Source organism: Ranitomeya variabilis, chromosome 2 (assembly GCF_051348905.1).
Source record: "Ranitomeya variabilis isolate aRanVar5 chromosome 2, aRanVar5.hap1, whole genome shotgun sequence".
In the NCBI taxonomy this organism is placed as follows: Eukaryota; Metazoa; Chordata; class Amphibia; order Anura; family Dendrobatidae; genus Ranitomeya; species Ranitomeya variabilis.
The window spans coordinates 768,949,843-768,965,121 of NC_135233.1; the positions used below are offsets into that span (position 1 = coordinate 768,949,843).

A 15,279-nucleotide genomic window follows, 5' to 3' on the forward strand; every position below is an offset into this window, starting at 1 on the left:
TCCTTTTCATTATCACAGTTGAATGATATAAAGTTTTGTGCAGCACCCATGAGTTTAAAATTCTAAACACACACCTATATGAATTAATTGTGGGATTCAGTTTCCTAAATGGGGTCACGTGTGGTGGGGGTTTCTCCTGTTCTGGTGCCTCAGCGGCTCTGCAAATGAGACATGGTGTCTGCAAGCTATTCCAAACAAATTTATGCTCCAAATATAACAAATGGCGCTCTTCCGAGCCCTGTTGGGTGAACAAGCAGTGTTGTCCGACCACATATGGGGTATTGCCACGCTCATGAGAAATTGCGTAATACATTTTAGGGTCCGTTTTCTCTTATTCTTTGTGAAAATTAAATACTTTAGTGGCAAATGTGTAATTTTTCATTTTCTTTTAATCCACTAGGCCTTAACTCCTGTGTAGCACCAGAAGGGTTAACAAATTTCTTAACAGACATCTATAATTATTTAAGGGGTTCAGATTTTAAAATGTCATTTCTGAGGGTTTTCTGATAATACAAGTCTCTTCAAAACGGAGTAGGTCTGTAAAAAACTGGATTTTTAAATTTCCTTGAAAATAATGAAAAATGCAGCTTAATTTTAACCCTTCTGACATCGGAACAAAATAAAAGGTTGTCTGAAAAATGATGCTCATGTAAAGTAGACATATGGGAAATTTTATTAACTGTTTCCTGTGGTATGACTGACTATCTGATTTAAAGATCTAAGCGTTCAAAGTTTGAAAATTGCTAATTTTTTCTAAATTTACATTAAAATTTCTGATATTTTCACAAAAAAAACCCAAAAACTTCCGTTTACCGATTTACTATAAAGTACATTGTGATACGAAAGAACATTCTTAGAATCACCAGGATACAGAGTCATTCCAGAGTTAATACCACATAAAGTGACACTGGTTAGATTTGAAAAACGTGGCTTGGATATTAAGCTTAAATTTGGCTCTGTCAGTAAGGGGTTAAAGGAGATCTGTCACCACGCTTGAGAGCAGCATGATGGTGTGAAATCTACCTTAGAATGCAAATAATTGTATCCAATTCGCCTTTTATGCATATTTTTCTATGTTTTTATTGTTAATAGGTATTATCAAGAGCTTTTCGGAACAGGTTTGTGGAGCTGCATTATGACGAATTGCCAAGTGCTGAACTGGAAACCATATTGCACAAACGCTGTTGCCTGCCTCCATCATACTGTAATAAGCTGGTTGCTGTGATGTTAGAGCTGCAGGTAAATGCTCTGTGACATGAAGAGCGATAGCACTGACTATATAGAATCTTGCCTTCTAACGCCATATGGCTTCATTCATTCTTTAGTCACATAGAAGAGGATCCTCTGTGTTTGCTGGAAAGCACGGATTTATCACACTACGCGATCTCTTCAGATGGGCTGAAAGATACCGCTTATCAGAACAAACCGAAAAAGATTATGACTGGCTACAGCACTTGGCCAACGACGGTATAGATACTTGTGTCTATGAACAGATCAATCGGTGCTGTGACCAGTTAGATCTGACCAATTTGTCTATTCCTTTAGGCTTCTTGCTGCTTGCTGGCAGAGTGAGAAAACAGGAGGAGGTTGATGTCATCTTAAAAGTAATAAAAAAGTGCTTCAAGAAAGAAGTAGTGCCAGAAATCCTCTTCTCCATGGATAGTGTTCAAAAGCAATTGGGTAAGTATTCAAGGATTAGGGCCTTCCATGAAACACTGATAAAGGGTTGTCTATTCTTGGACAACTTTTTTTTTTTTTTAATACTGGTTCCCTAGTGTAAAATAAAAATAAGCCTTCGGCACAGGAACTGCTACAGTGATGTTGGCACAAAGTCTCGATTGAACCACATGACATTTTTATGCCTCAAGAATACTGTAGCCAATCAGCAGCCACTAATGGCTGTTTGGCTGCAGTGCTTACGTGCCATATCCTTGTCATGTGAACCCTAGGAGATCCGGGGTGAGTTATGATTATTATTATTTTTTTTAATACCGTGGAGCATAGTATTTAAAGAGAAACTGTCAGCTGTTTTTTTGCTATGTAATCTGAGGGCAGCATGACGTAGGGGCAGAGACACTGATTTCAGCAATATGTCGCTTATTAGGCTGCGAGCTGTTGTTGCAGGAGATTATCACTGCTCGACCAGCTGCCCAGATGCATTCTGGTCCAACCACACCCCCATCACTGATTAGTAGCTTATTGTCAATACACAGAAAGCTGCTAATCAGTGGTGTGGGCGGGGTCAGCTTTTTGAGCTCTGCTGAGTTGTGAAACATCACTGGAATCGGTGTCTATTTCTGTACATTATGCTGCTCTCAGATGAAATGGTAAAAACCTGATGACAGATTCCATTTAAGAAGGATTTATCCAAGTAATAGACAATCCCTGTAACCTTAAACCTAATTCTTCAGTAGTTTCATGGACAGTATGCTCCTTATATGATTGATCTTGGCAGTTAAAATAGTATTTGTTTTTACTTTAGAGCAGGTTTTTATCCCATCAGAAGTTTATTATTGATGCATATAGTTAGTACATGGTTCTCCACCACTGTTTTGCATCTGGCTTGCTTTTAAATTTTTCGCCATGCCCAAATGTTCAGCGGACACCTGTAGCTTTCCTGAATACATATGATAAGATGTATTTATCAGCATAGAATGCGGAATGTTAGTGGATTGTAGTGTTTAGACAGGAATCTGCGTCTGGATCTTCACCGCAGGTAACTTGCATCACAAGAAGCTTTTTCCAAGTCAATTTCTATTTCAGAATACAGAGTTTTTTGACTTCTGGAGAAGAAATAACATAGCCTGATGTAAATGTGTTTTTGTTTTTTTTTATTGCAGAAAAATTGTCTGTTTTAGGTGATGCAATGGATCATAATTTTTCACATGTTGTATGGACTCAAGGAATGAGAAGGCTTGCAGTTCTCGTGGGTCGAGCATTGGAATTTGGTGAACCTATATTGCTTGTAGGAGATACAGGGTTAGTTTCTGTTTTTAATTCGGTAATTTTGTTCTTTTATTAGTGTCTCTTACTTTACAGTCTCTTCCCCTTCGTTTTATAGATGTGGCAAAACCACCATTTGCCAATTGTTTGCAGCTTTACAAAATCAGAAGCTTTACTCTGTTAACTGTCATCAACACATGGAAACCTCCGATTTTTTGGGAGGGCTGCGACCTGTCAGACACAAGTCCAAAGACAAAGTAAGTTTATTCTCGAGTTGCATGGATTGGTTTGTCACTGCTGTGTTTGCCAGTAATGAATATTTTTCTCTATAGGATGAGGATGACGACGACAGCTCAAAGCTGTTTGAGTGGCATGATGGTCCATTAGTATTGGCTATGGTGGAAGATGGATTTTTCTTGTTGGATGAAATTTCACTTGCAGATGACTCTGTATTGGAGAGATTAAACAGGTAAGTCATTCATATGTGGTAGGTAGTTGCTTAACAGTTTGTTGTGGGTTTTAGGCAGCTATGTGATTTCAAAATGTTGAAGAAATGATGAAGTGTCCTACTCCTTGGAACACCATCTGCTAAAAGTTATAGGGAAACTTGACAGTATTTGTTACATTTCCCTGCAGTGACCATGTAAAAGGTGATCAGTCCGTTCTCTCTACGAGCAACATGGTATAGAACAGATTTTTTTTTTTCTAAAGTAGACAACGGTGCTGAGCGAACGTGCTCGGATAAGGTGTTATCTGAGCATACTCGGGTGCTAAGAGTATCTTTGACGTACTCTAATACGATGTTCCAGTCGCCGTGTGTTGCAGCTGTCGAACAGCTGCGAGACATGCAGCCGCGGGTACTCGAACATTAGCTTTGGCGTGCTCTAATACTCTATTAGCACCCCAACATGCTCAGATAAGACCTTATGCGAGCACACTTGCTCATGACTAGCAGACAACCCTTTTAGAATGCTTGTCTTTTTGTTTTATTTTATGTTTCATTACTTCCTTTTTTGGGTAAAGTAATTTTAAATCACTAATGTCATTTTAGTGTTCTTGAAGTGGAAAAGACGTTGGTGTTGGCTGAAAAGGGGGGCAAACAGGATGACAACGAGGTGGAACTTTTAACAGCTGGACCAAATTTCCGAATTTTTGCTACTATGAACCCTGGTGGAGATTTTGGAAAAAAAGAGGTATTCCGTTTATAATGTTAAAGTATATTCTTCACAAACTGTAAATGTACATAATTGTGTGCGTGTTGTCACAAGTCAAATTTACATAGTGTAGCTTGACTTTCTCATCTGTTTTATTGGGGGAATGGGATAACCCGACAAAGTTCTCAGAAGACAGGGATGAAATTTAAACACTGACTGCAGTGCCAGGGAGTTGACAAACAGGCAGACGCTTACAGGGTAACTAAACTGCCCTTCATCTGGCCTTGAGAAAGTGGTGTTCCTTTCCCCTCCATTTACAGTGATGGAAATAAGTATTTGATCCCTTGCTGATTTTGTAAGTTTGCCCACTGACAAAGACATGAACAGTCTATAATTTTAAGTGTAGGTTAATTTTATAATTGAGTGATAGAATATCGAAAATAAAATCCAGAAAATCACATTGTATAAATTATATAAATTTTACAATTCTGACCACTGTCAATTTATGAGGAGATAACTCTGGAACGTTTCAGTGGATCTTACCAATTCTGAGACTGTTTTCTCTTGACATATTGTACTTCATGATACTTTCTGTGCCTGCCCGCGGGACAGTCACAGCCAAAGGGTCGCATGTGGCCCGCGGACCACAGTTTGCCCAGCAATGTATTAAAGGATGACGTTGTATTCCAAGTTCTATCATACCTGATACATGTCAGATTTTTACATATTGGTAAAAAGTGTTACAAGATAAATTAAATTCCTCCTGAAGCTGTTGAAAACTTTTAAGAACAGAGAACAGCTGTTTACAAACTATCGCCCAGTTCTCTTTTTGCTCCCAGAGAAAAACATTTCGCTTTGATTCTTCACCTAAAATGGAACTACGCCATATGGCTATGTATTTAGTGTGTCCCTTTAAAACCCATAAGTTTCTTTACAACTAGGATTTATAAACTGTGCTTTTAACACTGTGGTCAAGATTGTTTAGTAAATTGTCAAAAAAATTTTGTTTTACAGCTTTCACCTGCCCTTCGCAACAGATTTACAGAGATTTGGTGTCCTCAAAGTAACGATCGACTGGATCTCATAGAAATAATCAAGCACAATCTGAATCCAGGAATGACTCTCACTTTATCAGATGACAATGGTAGTTATTGTTTATTTTCCCCTCTAAAGTATGGAAACAAGCCTAATTAGAAAGTATTTACACTCTTATTCAAAGGAAAGTACACCTAGCCATACAGTTTAAAGAGAACCTCTGAAAAAAAGCAATTAGCCTGCGTATAGCGGGTTTATCTGCAGGTTGAAGAGGTTGTCCACTACTAGGACATTTCCTTCTCATTCTGGATGTTTGCCCTGTTAAAATAAAAACACATCTCTTTGAAGGAGTGGGAAGATGTTCTTGAATTGACAGAGAAGATCTTGATTAATACGAGCCAGAGAAAGTCTCAATTATTTCTGGTGCAGAACTCACACAAAGCCCCCGATGTAACCTGAAAGATAAGAAAAACGAGTTAGATTATACTCACCCAGGGGCGGTCCCGGTTTGGTTCCGGTCTGATGGGCGTCGCGGTCCGGTCCGGGGCCTCCTATCTTCATACGATGTTGTCATCCTCCTTACTTCTGTTGCGGCTACTGTGCAGTTGTACTGATTTGCCCTGTTGAGGGCAGAGTAAAGTACTGCAGTGCGCAGGCGCCGGGCCTCTCTGACCTTTCCCAGCACCTCCGCACTGCAGTACTTTGCTCTGCCCTCAACAGGGCAGAGAATTACGCCTGTGCAGGAGCCGCTACAGAAGCAAGGAAGAGGACGTCATTGCATGAAGATAGGAGGCGCCAGACCCAGACCTGGGATGCCCATCTTATCCGGACCACCCCTAGGTGAGTATAATCTAACTACCCTCTTTTTCTTATCTCTCAGGTTACATCTGGGGCTTATCTACAGCATTACAGAATGTGTAGATAAGCCCTAATGGCGGTGGCTGCAGTTTATAGGGCCAAAATGAGGTGACAGATTCCCTTTAATGGCTTCCAAATTTCTTTCAATCTTAAGAGATATATTTTGGGCCTTGTTGGAGATTAGGTAGGGTCCGAACCAATCCAGCTGGCCATAGCTAAACTATACTAAGCCAGAAAATCCATAGCCAAACACTAGTTAGCAAATGATCTCCCTAGATAGACAAAATAGCCTGGTGTCTGAATAACACAATGCTGGTGGAAAAGAAGGTGAGCAACGACAGTTTGGTAAAAAAAAAGGGGTATTTGGATTAGATGCTGTCATAGAAAATATTAAAAATCCTTGAGGTCCCTCATGTCCCCCCTCTTTTTTTTTTTTTCTTTCATCAACCCTTTTTCATGTGTTCTTCAACTTATTAATACTTTAGGAATAATTGAATGTGTTAGGTAGCACTCCTGAAAGTGGAGAGGAGTTTTGTTAGAACATGGGAGGGGAGGGGGTGGCTTATTCTCAGTTTTGACTTTTTGCATCAATGACGGCTGGCAATCTTTTGTGATGGTTGTGACTGATGCCCTTTATTTTGTCAAACTGCTCATTCCTCTTGTCAAAAGGATAAGAATAAACAGCATGTTTCCTTTTTTGAGTTCGGTTATGGTAATGCCAAACTTGTCTGTGTGTATTTACACCTCTCCAATTAAAAAATAAAACTACGTAAAAAAGTGACTTGCCATGCCCCTCATATCCAACCACTTTAATGCTGCTGTCACAAATGAAATCTGCATCAAGTGTTAAACGTCTGATCAGATCTATCTACTTTCAAGCTATTTTCTAGAGGCAAAAAAATCCTCTTTTTCTGTATTGCACACTCTCGTTGGTAGGTCAATCACTGTTTGTTATAGCTGACATTGTCGTTTTGCTCTGTGTCCGGTATGAGCAGCCGCATGCTAATATTAGGTGGCCTTCAGCTTTGTGTCGTGATGACAGTGATCTGTACAGTGAAATAACCCAGTGTGAGAAACTGCCGCCTTCTCCCACACAATCCAGATTAGGCGCCCTGTTACCTCTCCGGACTCCAGCAATATGTCTTGTCATACCATTCATTGCAGCAATTCATAGGTACAGTATGCTCTTTCCCTGCTGGGTCTTCATGATTGCAGACTTTTTACTAATATTTGCTTCTTGTTAAAAAGTGTCTTGAGGTCTGAAAGTCTGATTATATGTTAGCTGACTGATTGCTGTTCTCACTCCATTTTGTGACCAATCTCATTTTCAGGTGCCGTTTTAGTAGCAGATCTGATCATTGATTTTATTGAATGGTTGACAAACCAAGAATTTGGACGCCGCTGCATTCTCAGTATACGAGACATCCTTTCCTGGGTACATTTCATGAATGTCACGGTAAAAAGTGACTTCTCAGAAACTGCGTACGAAGGAACTAACCTGGACACCGTCACCGCTCTAATACATGCTGCTTGTCTTGTTTACATCGATGGCTTGGGATCAGGTGGGTTTTTAGGCTTTCAGGTTTATTTGCTTTTTGAAATAAACATTTTTTATTATGTGAATGATTTCCTGATGTCTGAATGCAAACAACAAGCTAAAAATAAATAAATATGGGAATACGTTTCCTGTTACGTAATGACTGAGCAATTTTATTTTCAAATTATATTGTGTTAATCAGAAATTGACTTTTTTTGGACAGGGGATCATTTTTTCTTTTGGGAAAATCTTTTTTTTAAATTAGAGATGAGCGAATGAATTCACAGGAATCCTATGAACTGCCCCTACCTACTGGCATTGCAGCCTTCTGTTTTGTTTAATGAGCCCGGGGCAGTGTCTAGTGTGCTTCACGCCACAATGAGGACATTGCCAGAGACAAGCTAGTCGAAAAAGGAGCTGGGGATACCTGCAGGTAAAAGGCGGTTCACAAGGTGGTGACATCAGAATTCAGTGACCGCTGGACCCGGCTCTTGGGTTTTTCTTTTTTTTTTTTTTTGCTCATTTCTGTAAACTGATAGCAATGTACGTACAAAAAATAAAGTTATTATTTAGAAATTAGGTTTGAAATAGGGCCCTAGTTCTGAGGTACTAGTTATGCCATAAATGTCTGCAGTTAAGCATTTTTTATTATTAGGTTATGTTCCCACGCTGCTGGTTATTGAAAACACAGGTGATTCCGCATGTGTTCATCGAACTGTGCAGAATCACCGCATCCAATACATTGTACGGGTGACATTTGTCTTTTGGAGGCTCACGTCTCTCCAAGATAAATTGACATGCTGCGGTCTGGAAAGACGCGCCGCATGTCCATCTCTGGACACATAGTGGACATGGGATTTCTTGAAATCCCATCCACTATCTCGTAAAATCTGGTCACCGCGGGTTGCACGATGTGGATGTACCCATCGTCCAACCCTCAGCGATTACTGACCTTGGGCATGTACCCTTAAAGAGCCCAATGGGTGTGTTAAAATGGCATTGCTAGCCCCCTCAACTGTCATAGCAACCAATCAACACCGCAAGATCTCCCCTTACGTGTGACTATGTAGATCCATAATTCCTCTTTAAAGAGATTCTGTCACCAGGTTTTTGCCACTTATTCTGAGAGCAGCGAATGTAAGGACAGAGACCCCGTTTCCAGTGATGTCTCACATACTAAGCTGTTTGCTGTAGTTTTGATCATTTCTCAAATAAGTGATTTTATCACTAGAGGAAGAGTAAAGCTTCTGCCTTATAGTTCTCCATATTCATGAGCTCTTTATAACCCTGCTGCCTTCTGCCTATGTAGAGTGTACATCGAAAGCTGCCAATGGGCAGCACAATGGCTCAGTGGTTAGGACTGTAGCTTTGCAGCGCTGGAGTCCTGGGTTCGAATCCCATCAGGGACAACATCTGCAAGGACTTTGTATGTTCTCTCCGTGTTTGCATGGGTTTCTTTCGGGTTTTTGGAGTTTCTTCTCACATTCCAAAGACATACTGATAGGGAATTCAGATTGTGAGCCCCATCGGGGACAGTGATAATAATGTGTGCAAACTGTAAAGTGCTGTGGAATATGTTAGCGCTATATAAAGATAAAGATTATTCAGTGGTGTGGACGGGCTTGTACAGTCGGGAGATCCGATGCAGATAAAAAAGTGATTTTATCAAAACTGCATCAAGTCATCGGTGGAGTCAGTGTCTCTGCCCCTATATTATTCTACGCTCGGTTGGAGACAGATTCTCTTAAATAGAAAAAAACATTAAAGGGTTTGTTCGCTGCTTGGACAACCTTCTCAATCACTGTGTTTTTCTCAAGTAAAATAACCACTATTCTCTCCTCCTGTGTGGATGCCATTCCAGCGGTGTTGGCGCCTGCTCTCCTGGGGCTTGTGTGACATTGGCACAGGGTTCGCGTGACATAATCAGCGACTTTTTGTCTGTCACCTCCTTTCTGGCAAATGTGACGTTCGGAGAGCAGCCACAGCTGTGTCTTCCTCCAGATGTCAGATTTGCCCGAAGGAGGTGACAGACAAGAGGTCGCTGATAGGCTGTAGGGACCGTGTGACCATGTCGCACAAACCGTCAGGAGGGCTAGCGCTGACATCACCGGAAGGCCTCCGCATAGGAGGTGAGTGTGTGTGTGTGTTGTGTGTGTGTGTGTGTGTGTGTATATATAATATATATATATATTACTTGGGGGGAACCTAGTGATAGAGATGGGATTGTCTGACCAATGGACAGCCCCTTTCATAATCGTCGCACATTGTGAGGTTTTTATTTTAAGAAGAAATGCTCGATTATGTCTTCCTCTTAAATTTTTGTAATACGTCTTTTAAGCTTCCTGTTTCTTTTGTAGGCACTACATTTTGCTCTTCGGCTTCTGCCACATCTATCAGGCAGCAATGCATGCGTTTCTTACATGAGAAGCTCTCTGCTATTGTCGACATTACTGAAGAGGTGGAATTCGACCTACAGATGTATGAGGGAACCATAGAGCGGAAGATTAATTATTTGGAAAGCTTGTTTGGGATTGAGCCCTTCTACATAACCAGAGGTAGTGGACACAGGATTTAGTGTCTTTTTGTTACCTTACAGATTCTGTGCTGGTCAAGGTCCTTCTTGATTCCAAGCTCTGTGTAATTAATACTTATTCTATAGATTGCTCAGGTTGTAAACTGATTTATAAAGCCATGTTGTGTGTTTCGGTTTCTGTTCCTCAAGGTCCTATATTTCATGAAGACGCTTTGAATGAATATGCCCTGAATTCAGAAACCACTTCAATGAATGCACAGAGGCTGCTGAGGGCGATGCAACTCAACAAACCCATTTTATTAGAGGGGTCCCCAGGTGTTGGCAAGACCAGCCTGGTCACTGCGTTGGCCAAAGCGTCTGGAAATCATCTTGTTCGGATTAACCTTTCCGAACAAACGGTAAAGACCTGTCATTATTTTCTAATAAAGCTGAAGTAAACATGGACAATGTGAGGGTTTATTACATTTTTTTGGAAGGTTTTTAATATTTCAAGCTCTGGTGACACATTTGTCTGGTTTCTGTATTTTTGCTATAAAGAAATAAATTGGTTAATATTTCTTCTATCAAGTTTGTATTCTTAATGTATTGAGCACATCTTAAAGGGCACCTGTCACCCCGTTTTTTCCGTATGAGATAAAAATACTGTTACATAGGGCCTGAGCTGTGCATTACAACAGTGTATTTTGTGGACCCCGATTCCCCACCTATGCTGCCGAAATACGTTACCAAAGTAGCCGTTTTTGCCTGTCAATCAGGCTGGTCTGGTCAGATGGGCGTGGTGTCTTCCCCCAGATCTTGCTTATTTTTCCGTTGGTGGCATAGTGGTTTGCACATGCCCAAGTCCAGAATCCACTGCACAGGGGAGGGAAAAGAGCGCGATCTGCGCTATTCCCCTGGTGATCGGTGGGGGCGGCCATCTTTCCTGTGGCCGCGCGTGCGCAGATGGAGCGCTCTGCTGCCCGGGGCTTCAGGAAAATGGCCGCGGGATGCCGCGCGTGCGCAGATGGAGATCGCGGCGGCCATTTTCCTGAAGCCCTGGCAGCAGAGCGCTCCATCTGCGCACGCGCGGCATCCCGCGGCCATTTTCCTGAAGCCCCAGGCAGCAGAGCGCTCCATCTGCGCACGCGCGGCCACAGGAAGATGGCCGCCCCCACCGATCACCAGGGGAATAGCGCAGATCGCGCTCTTTTCCCTCCCCTGTGCAGTAGATTCTGAACTTGGGCATGCGCAAACCACTACGCCACCAACGGAAAAATAAGCAAGATCTGGGGGAAGACACCACGCCCATCTGACCAGACCAGCCTGATTGACAGGCGAAAACGGCTACTTTGGTAACGTATTTCGGCAGCATAGGTGGGGAATCGGGGTCCACAAAATACACTATTGTAATGCACAGCTCAGGCCCTATTTAACAGTATTTTTATCTCATACGGAAAAAACAGGGTGACAGGTTCCCTTTAAAGGGAACCTCTCCTGTTGAAGATGGTGTCTGATCCTCAGGAGGAGCTGGTCAGATTGGTTTATATTGTTTGTGGCGACAGTTTCAGGAAACGTTGCATTGAAATCCTAGGTGATTTTTATGCGCATAAGTCCATTGGGCGATCCTGGCATTTTTGATATTACATCGAATGATAAAATTGCAATTTTATATAGGTTTCTATTTTTTGTAAAAACTTAACCTTTGGGTTGGGGAGTTCCCAGGTATTCTGAATAGCTGTTAAAGGGGTTGTCCGATATTAAGCTACAAGTCTGCAGTCACTGTCTGTAACTGCAGACTTGTGAATCCTAACATAAAGCGCACTGCACGCTGTGATGATTCTCTCTGGTGCAGACACAGAGAGCAGCACAGGTGTATGGCCACAAGTATGTGATTTGTATATATGCTCTCGTGTGCCGACTAGATGGGCACAGTGTCACTCAATGCAAGTGTTTTGAGCAAGGCTGGATACCAGGGCTGTGTAGTCGGAGCTCATTTTGGTAAGAGTCGGTGTCATGGAAATTGAGGAGTCTGAGGTTTGGCTTACCGACTTCACAGCCATGCTGGATACAATCTGGTTAGAATGTGGCCAGAAGTATGAAAACTGCATACTTGTGGTCCCATCACCCGCTCCCGCCATGAGCTCCATGTGAGGATTCACTGGTCAAATACTGACTGCAAACTTGTAACTTAAAGGGATTGTCTGTTACTAGGACAACCTCTTCTCACACCAAACGCCTGGCCATGATAAAATAAAAAAGCTTATTCTCGCCTCCCATGCTGGCGCTGTTCCCGCTGTGTCGGCACTCGCTCTCCATCTCCCTGGGGCTGTCATGTGGTTTTTTGGGGTCACTGTCCCCGCCTTTAGACAAATTGAACATGAGGACGAAGTCAGAGATGTGGACAACTCCTTTAAGACTGGACAACTCCTTTAAGACTGGACAACTCCTTTAAGCCAGTACAAATTGTAAATTCGAGAGTGTGGTTGTGTTTATATTTTAGGAATTGTACAAAAAGTTTTTTACTACTGTTTATTTTTTTTCTTTTCTGAAGGATGTAACCGATTTATTTGGTACTGACCTTCCAATTGAAGGAGGCAAAGGTGGTGAATTTGCTTGGCGTGATGGACCGCTTCTTTCAGCTTTAAAGGCAGGACATTGGATTGTACTAGATGAGGTAAGTATATTACTCGATATTGTAGCCTTTTACTACACTGCTTATTTTCAGGACTATCACCATGCTAGATGCACAGTGCAGGAAGTGAAGCATAGTATGCAGCTTCATTTATTATGTCGTAATTCAGATTTTTTTTTATTTTTTCCACCAGCTTAATCTGGCATCTCAGTCTGTGCTAGAAGGACTCAATGCATGCTTTGACCACCGTGCCGAGGTGTACGTTCCAGAACTTGGAATGAGCTTTCAGGTGCAACATAAAAAAACAAAGATCTTTGGTTGCCAGAACCCATTTCGTCAAGGAGGTGGTCGGAAAGGACTTCCACGATCCTTTTTGAACAGGTTTACTCAGGTTTGTGTGTTTATGGATTTTGCCATGAAAATGGTCAGTAGCACTTAGTTCCATTACTGCAAAGCGTTATTTTAGTGCTCAAAAGTATGGGCTCGTATTGTGTCTGGTGCTATATGGCGTCGTTTTCCGTGCTTCACTATGTTGCTTTATTTGTTATTTTGTTGTTTAGGTCTTTGTGGATCAACTTTCATCATCTGATATGCAGTTCATAGCTTTTTCTCTCTTTCCTGCCTTGGGTGAAGACATCATTGATAAAATTGTTGCATTCAATAACCAGGTATATATTTGACTTATTTATTTCTGTGTGTTTATATTTTTAAATATTTATTATATTTAGTTTGGTAAACTGTTTTTTTTTTCTCCGATATGTTACATGGCCACAAGCTTACTATGATTTCTAAACAAATTTATACAAAATGTGCTTTGTCCCTGCCTTAGATTGACTTGGAAGTTATGACTGAGAGAAAATGGGGCCAAAAAGGAGGACCATGGGAGTTTAATTTGAGGGATCTGTTTCGATGGTGTAATCTTATGTTGCACGATCAGTCACTTGGAAATTATGATCCATCCCAACATGTATTTCTGGTTTACGGCGAACGAATGAGGTCTAAAGAGGATCGACAAAAGGTTAGTGTTGACGGGTACTGAAGAACCTGACAATTTACACTATTTTAGACACAGCTTCTGCGCCCATATTATGTTAAATGGTACCTGACCGTTTCTCCAGGCCCCCCCAAACCGCCACCATGTATTGTATTTATTACTATTCTATACCTTTCCTAACATGCCCTTTTAATAGTCTTGTGAATTACTATATATGGCCCCCTCCTCCCCCCAAATTGTTTTATAACTGCAGTTGCAATATAGTGTTTAATGAGTCGTGGGAGTGATGTTAACCCTAGACTAATCATCCCGCTAGTCATTTTATCACACCCATGTGGAATTGAGTAACGTGATTGGCAAAAGTGGTGTCACTGCCAGCTCTTTGGAAATCTCTGTGCAGTAAGCCGGATGTACGCTCACCATGTGTGGCCATTAGGGCAGTGGTGACACAGTGCGCAGCCATCCATAACTGCCGCCACTGCAAATCAGGTGGCTGGCCTTGTCCTGTGTCACCACTGCCTCCCTACACATTTTCAGTGCTCTGATGACGCAAAGGTGCGAACACCCGGCTAACTGCGAATTGTCATGGAGGCAGAGATCCTAAAGATATCGATAAATATATGGTGGCCGTGTGGGGGATCTGCAGAAGCTGTCAGGTTCCAATAAGCTAAACATTGATAGTTTAATGTGCAAGTCAGGAGTATTGCTCATACCAACTTTCTAAAGTGTTTCTTTCTCCTTCGCCTCATTGGGGGACACAGACCGTGGGTGTATGCTGCTTGCCACTAGGATGACACTAAGTGATACAAAGAAAGTTAGCTCCTGCCCTGCAGTATACACCCTCCTGCTGGCTCTCAGCTAACCAGTTCTTGCTTAGTGTCTGTAGGAGGCACTTGGGTCTTCAGACCCCAACATTTTTTATTTTTATTTTCTGTAAATTTTTATTTTTTAATTAACGGAGTGAAGGGGGCGACGGATTCCTTTCTAGGGTCCGCTCTCCCCCGAACCATCAACAGGCAAGCACGGCGAGTATACCTCCCCATACCTTTCCTGCGACGACTGGGGCACGCCTAATCTACGCTAGGGCGACTGTTCTTATACGGTCCCGATCTCCCCCCTGTAAGATGGTCAGCACATAGAGTATACCTCTTATGTGCATCTCCCGGGCTCCTCCGCATTTAAGCCCTCACCTGTTGGCGTCATGTAGTCTCCACAGTAGCCGTAAGTCCCCTGCGGCAGGCGCATCCGTAAGTCCCCTGTGGCAGGCACATATGAAGATGGACAGAGACTCTCCATCCCCCGGCAAAGGGGGGATCGATTGAGCTTATTCCCTCGCAATAGAAGCTGCATCTCTGCTCGGTGGCGGTGAGTAGTTTCCTTCCTCACGCTGCCTGCGTGGAAGGTGCGGTCCTGGTCCCTGGGAGAGGTGCCGCTGGCCGGACGCCAGCGGCAATCATTCGGCGCTACGTCGCAGCCTGCCGACGCGCTGCATCGGCAGGCTCCATAAATTTAGTCACCGACTTTTTGAGCCAGACTAGGCCGCAGTTGAAATCCCCGCCAACCGCCGGAGCCCCGCCCAACTCACTTCAGGGGCGACGGTGCCTTCACGGTCCC

At 42.5% G+C, this 15,279-nt stretch overlaps 1 protein-coding gene across 2 annotated transcripts in view; it reads left to right on the forward strand.

Moving 5' to 3' along the window:
* MDN1 (midasin AAA ATPase 1) overlaps positions 1-15,279 on the forward strand; it is a 334,505-nt gene that overhangs the window by 152,982 nt on the left and 166,244 nt on the right. For both annotated transcript variants that reach the window (XM_077289726.1, XM_077289727.1), the window contains 15 exons: positions 1,093-1,239; positions 1,326-1,467; positions 1,546-1,680; positions 2,841-2,979; positions 3,062-3,200; positions 3,276-3,412; positions 3,995-4,136; positions 5,112-5,241; positions 7,322-7,552; positions 9,885-10,082; positions 10,250-10,458; positions 12,591-12,713; positions 12,865-13,062; positions 13,232-13,339; positions 13,501-13,689. In XM_077289726.1, the coding sequence (XP_077145841.1) occupies positions 1,093-1,239; positions 1,326-1,467; positions 1,546-1,680; positions 2,841-2,979; positions 3,062-3,200; positions 3,276-3,412; positions 3,995-4,136; positions 5,112-5,241; positions 7,322-7,552; positions 9,885-10,082; positions 10,250-10,458; positions 12,591-12,713; positions 12,865-13,062; positions 13,232-13,339; positions 13,501-13,689 (2,367 nt within the window). The remainder of the gene's footprint in view (positions 1-1,092; positions 1,240-1,325; positions 1,468-1,545; positions 1,681-2,840; positions 2,980-3,061; positions 3,201-3,275; positions 3,413-3,994; positions 4,137-5,111; positions 5,242-7,321; positions 7,553-9,884; positions 10,083-10,249; positions 10,459-12,590; positions 12,714-12,864; positions 13,063-13,231; positions 13,340-13,500; positions 13,690-15,279) is intronic.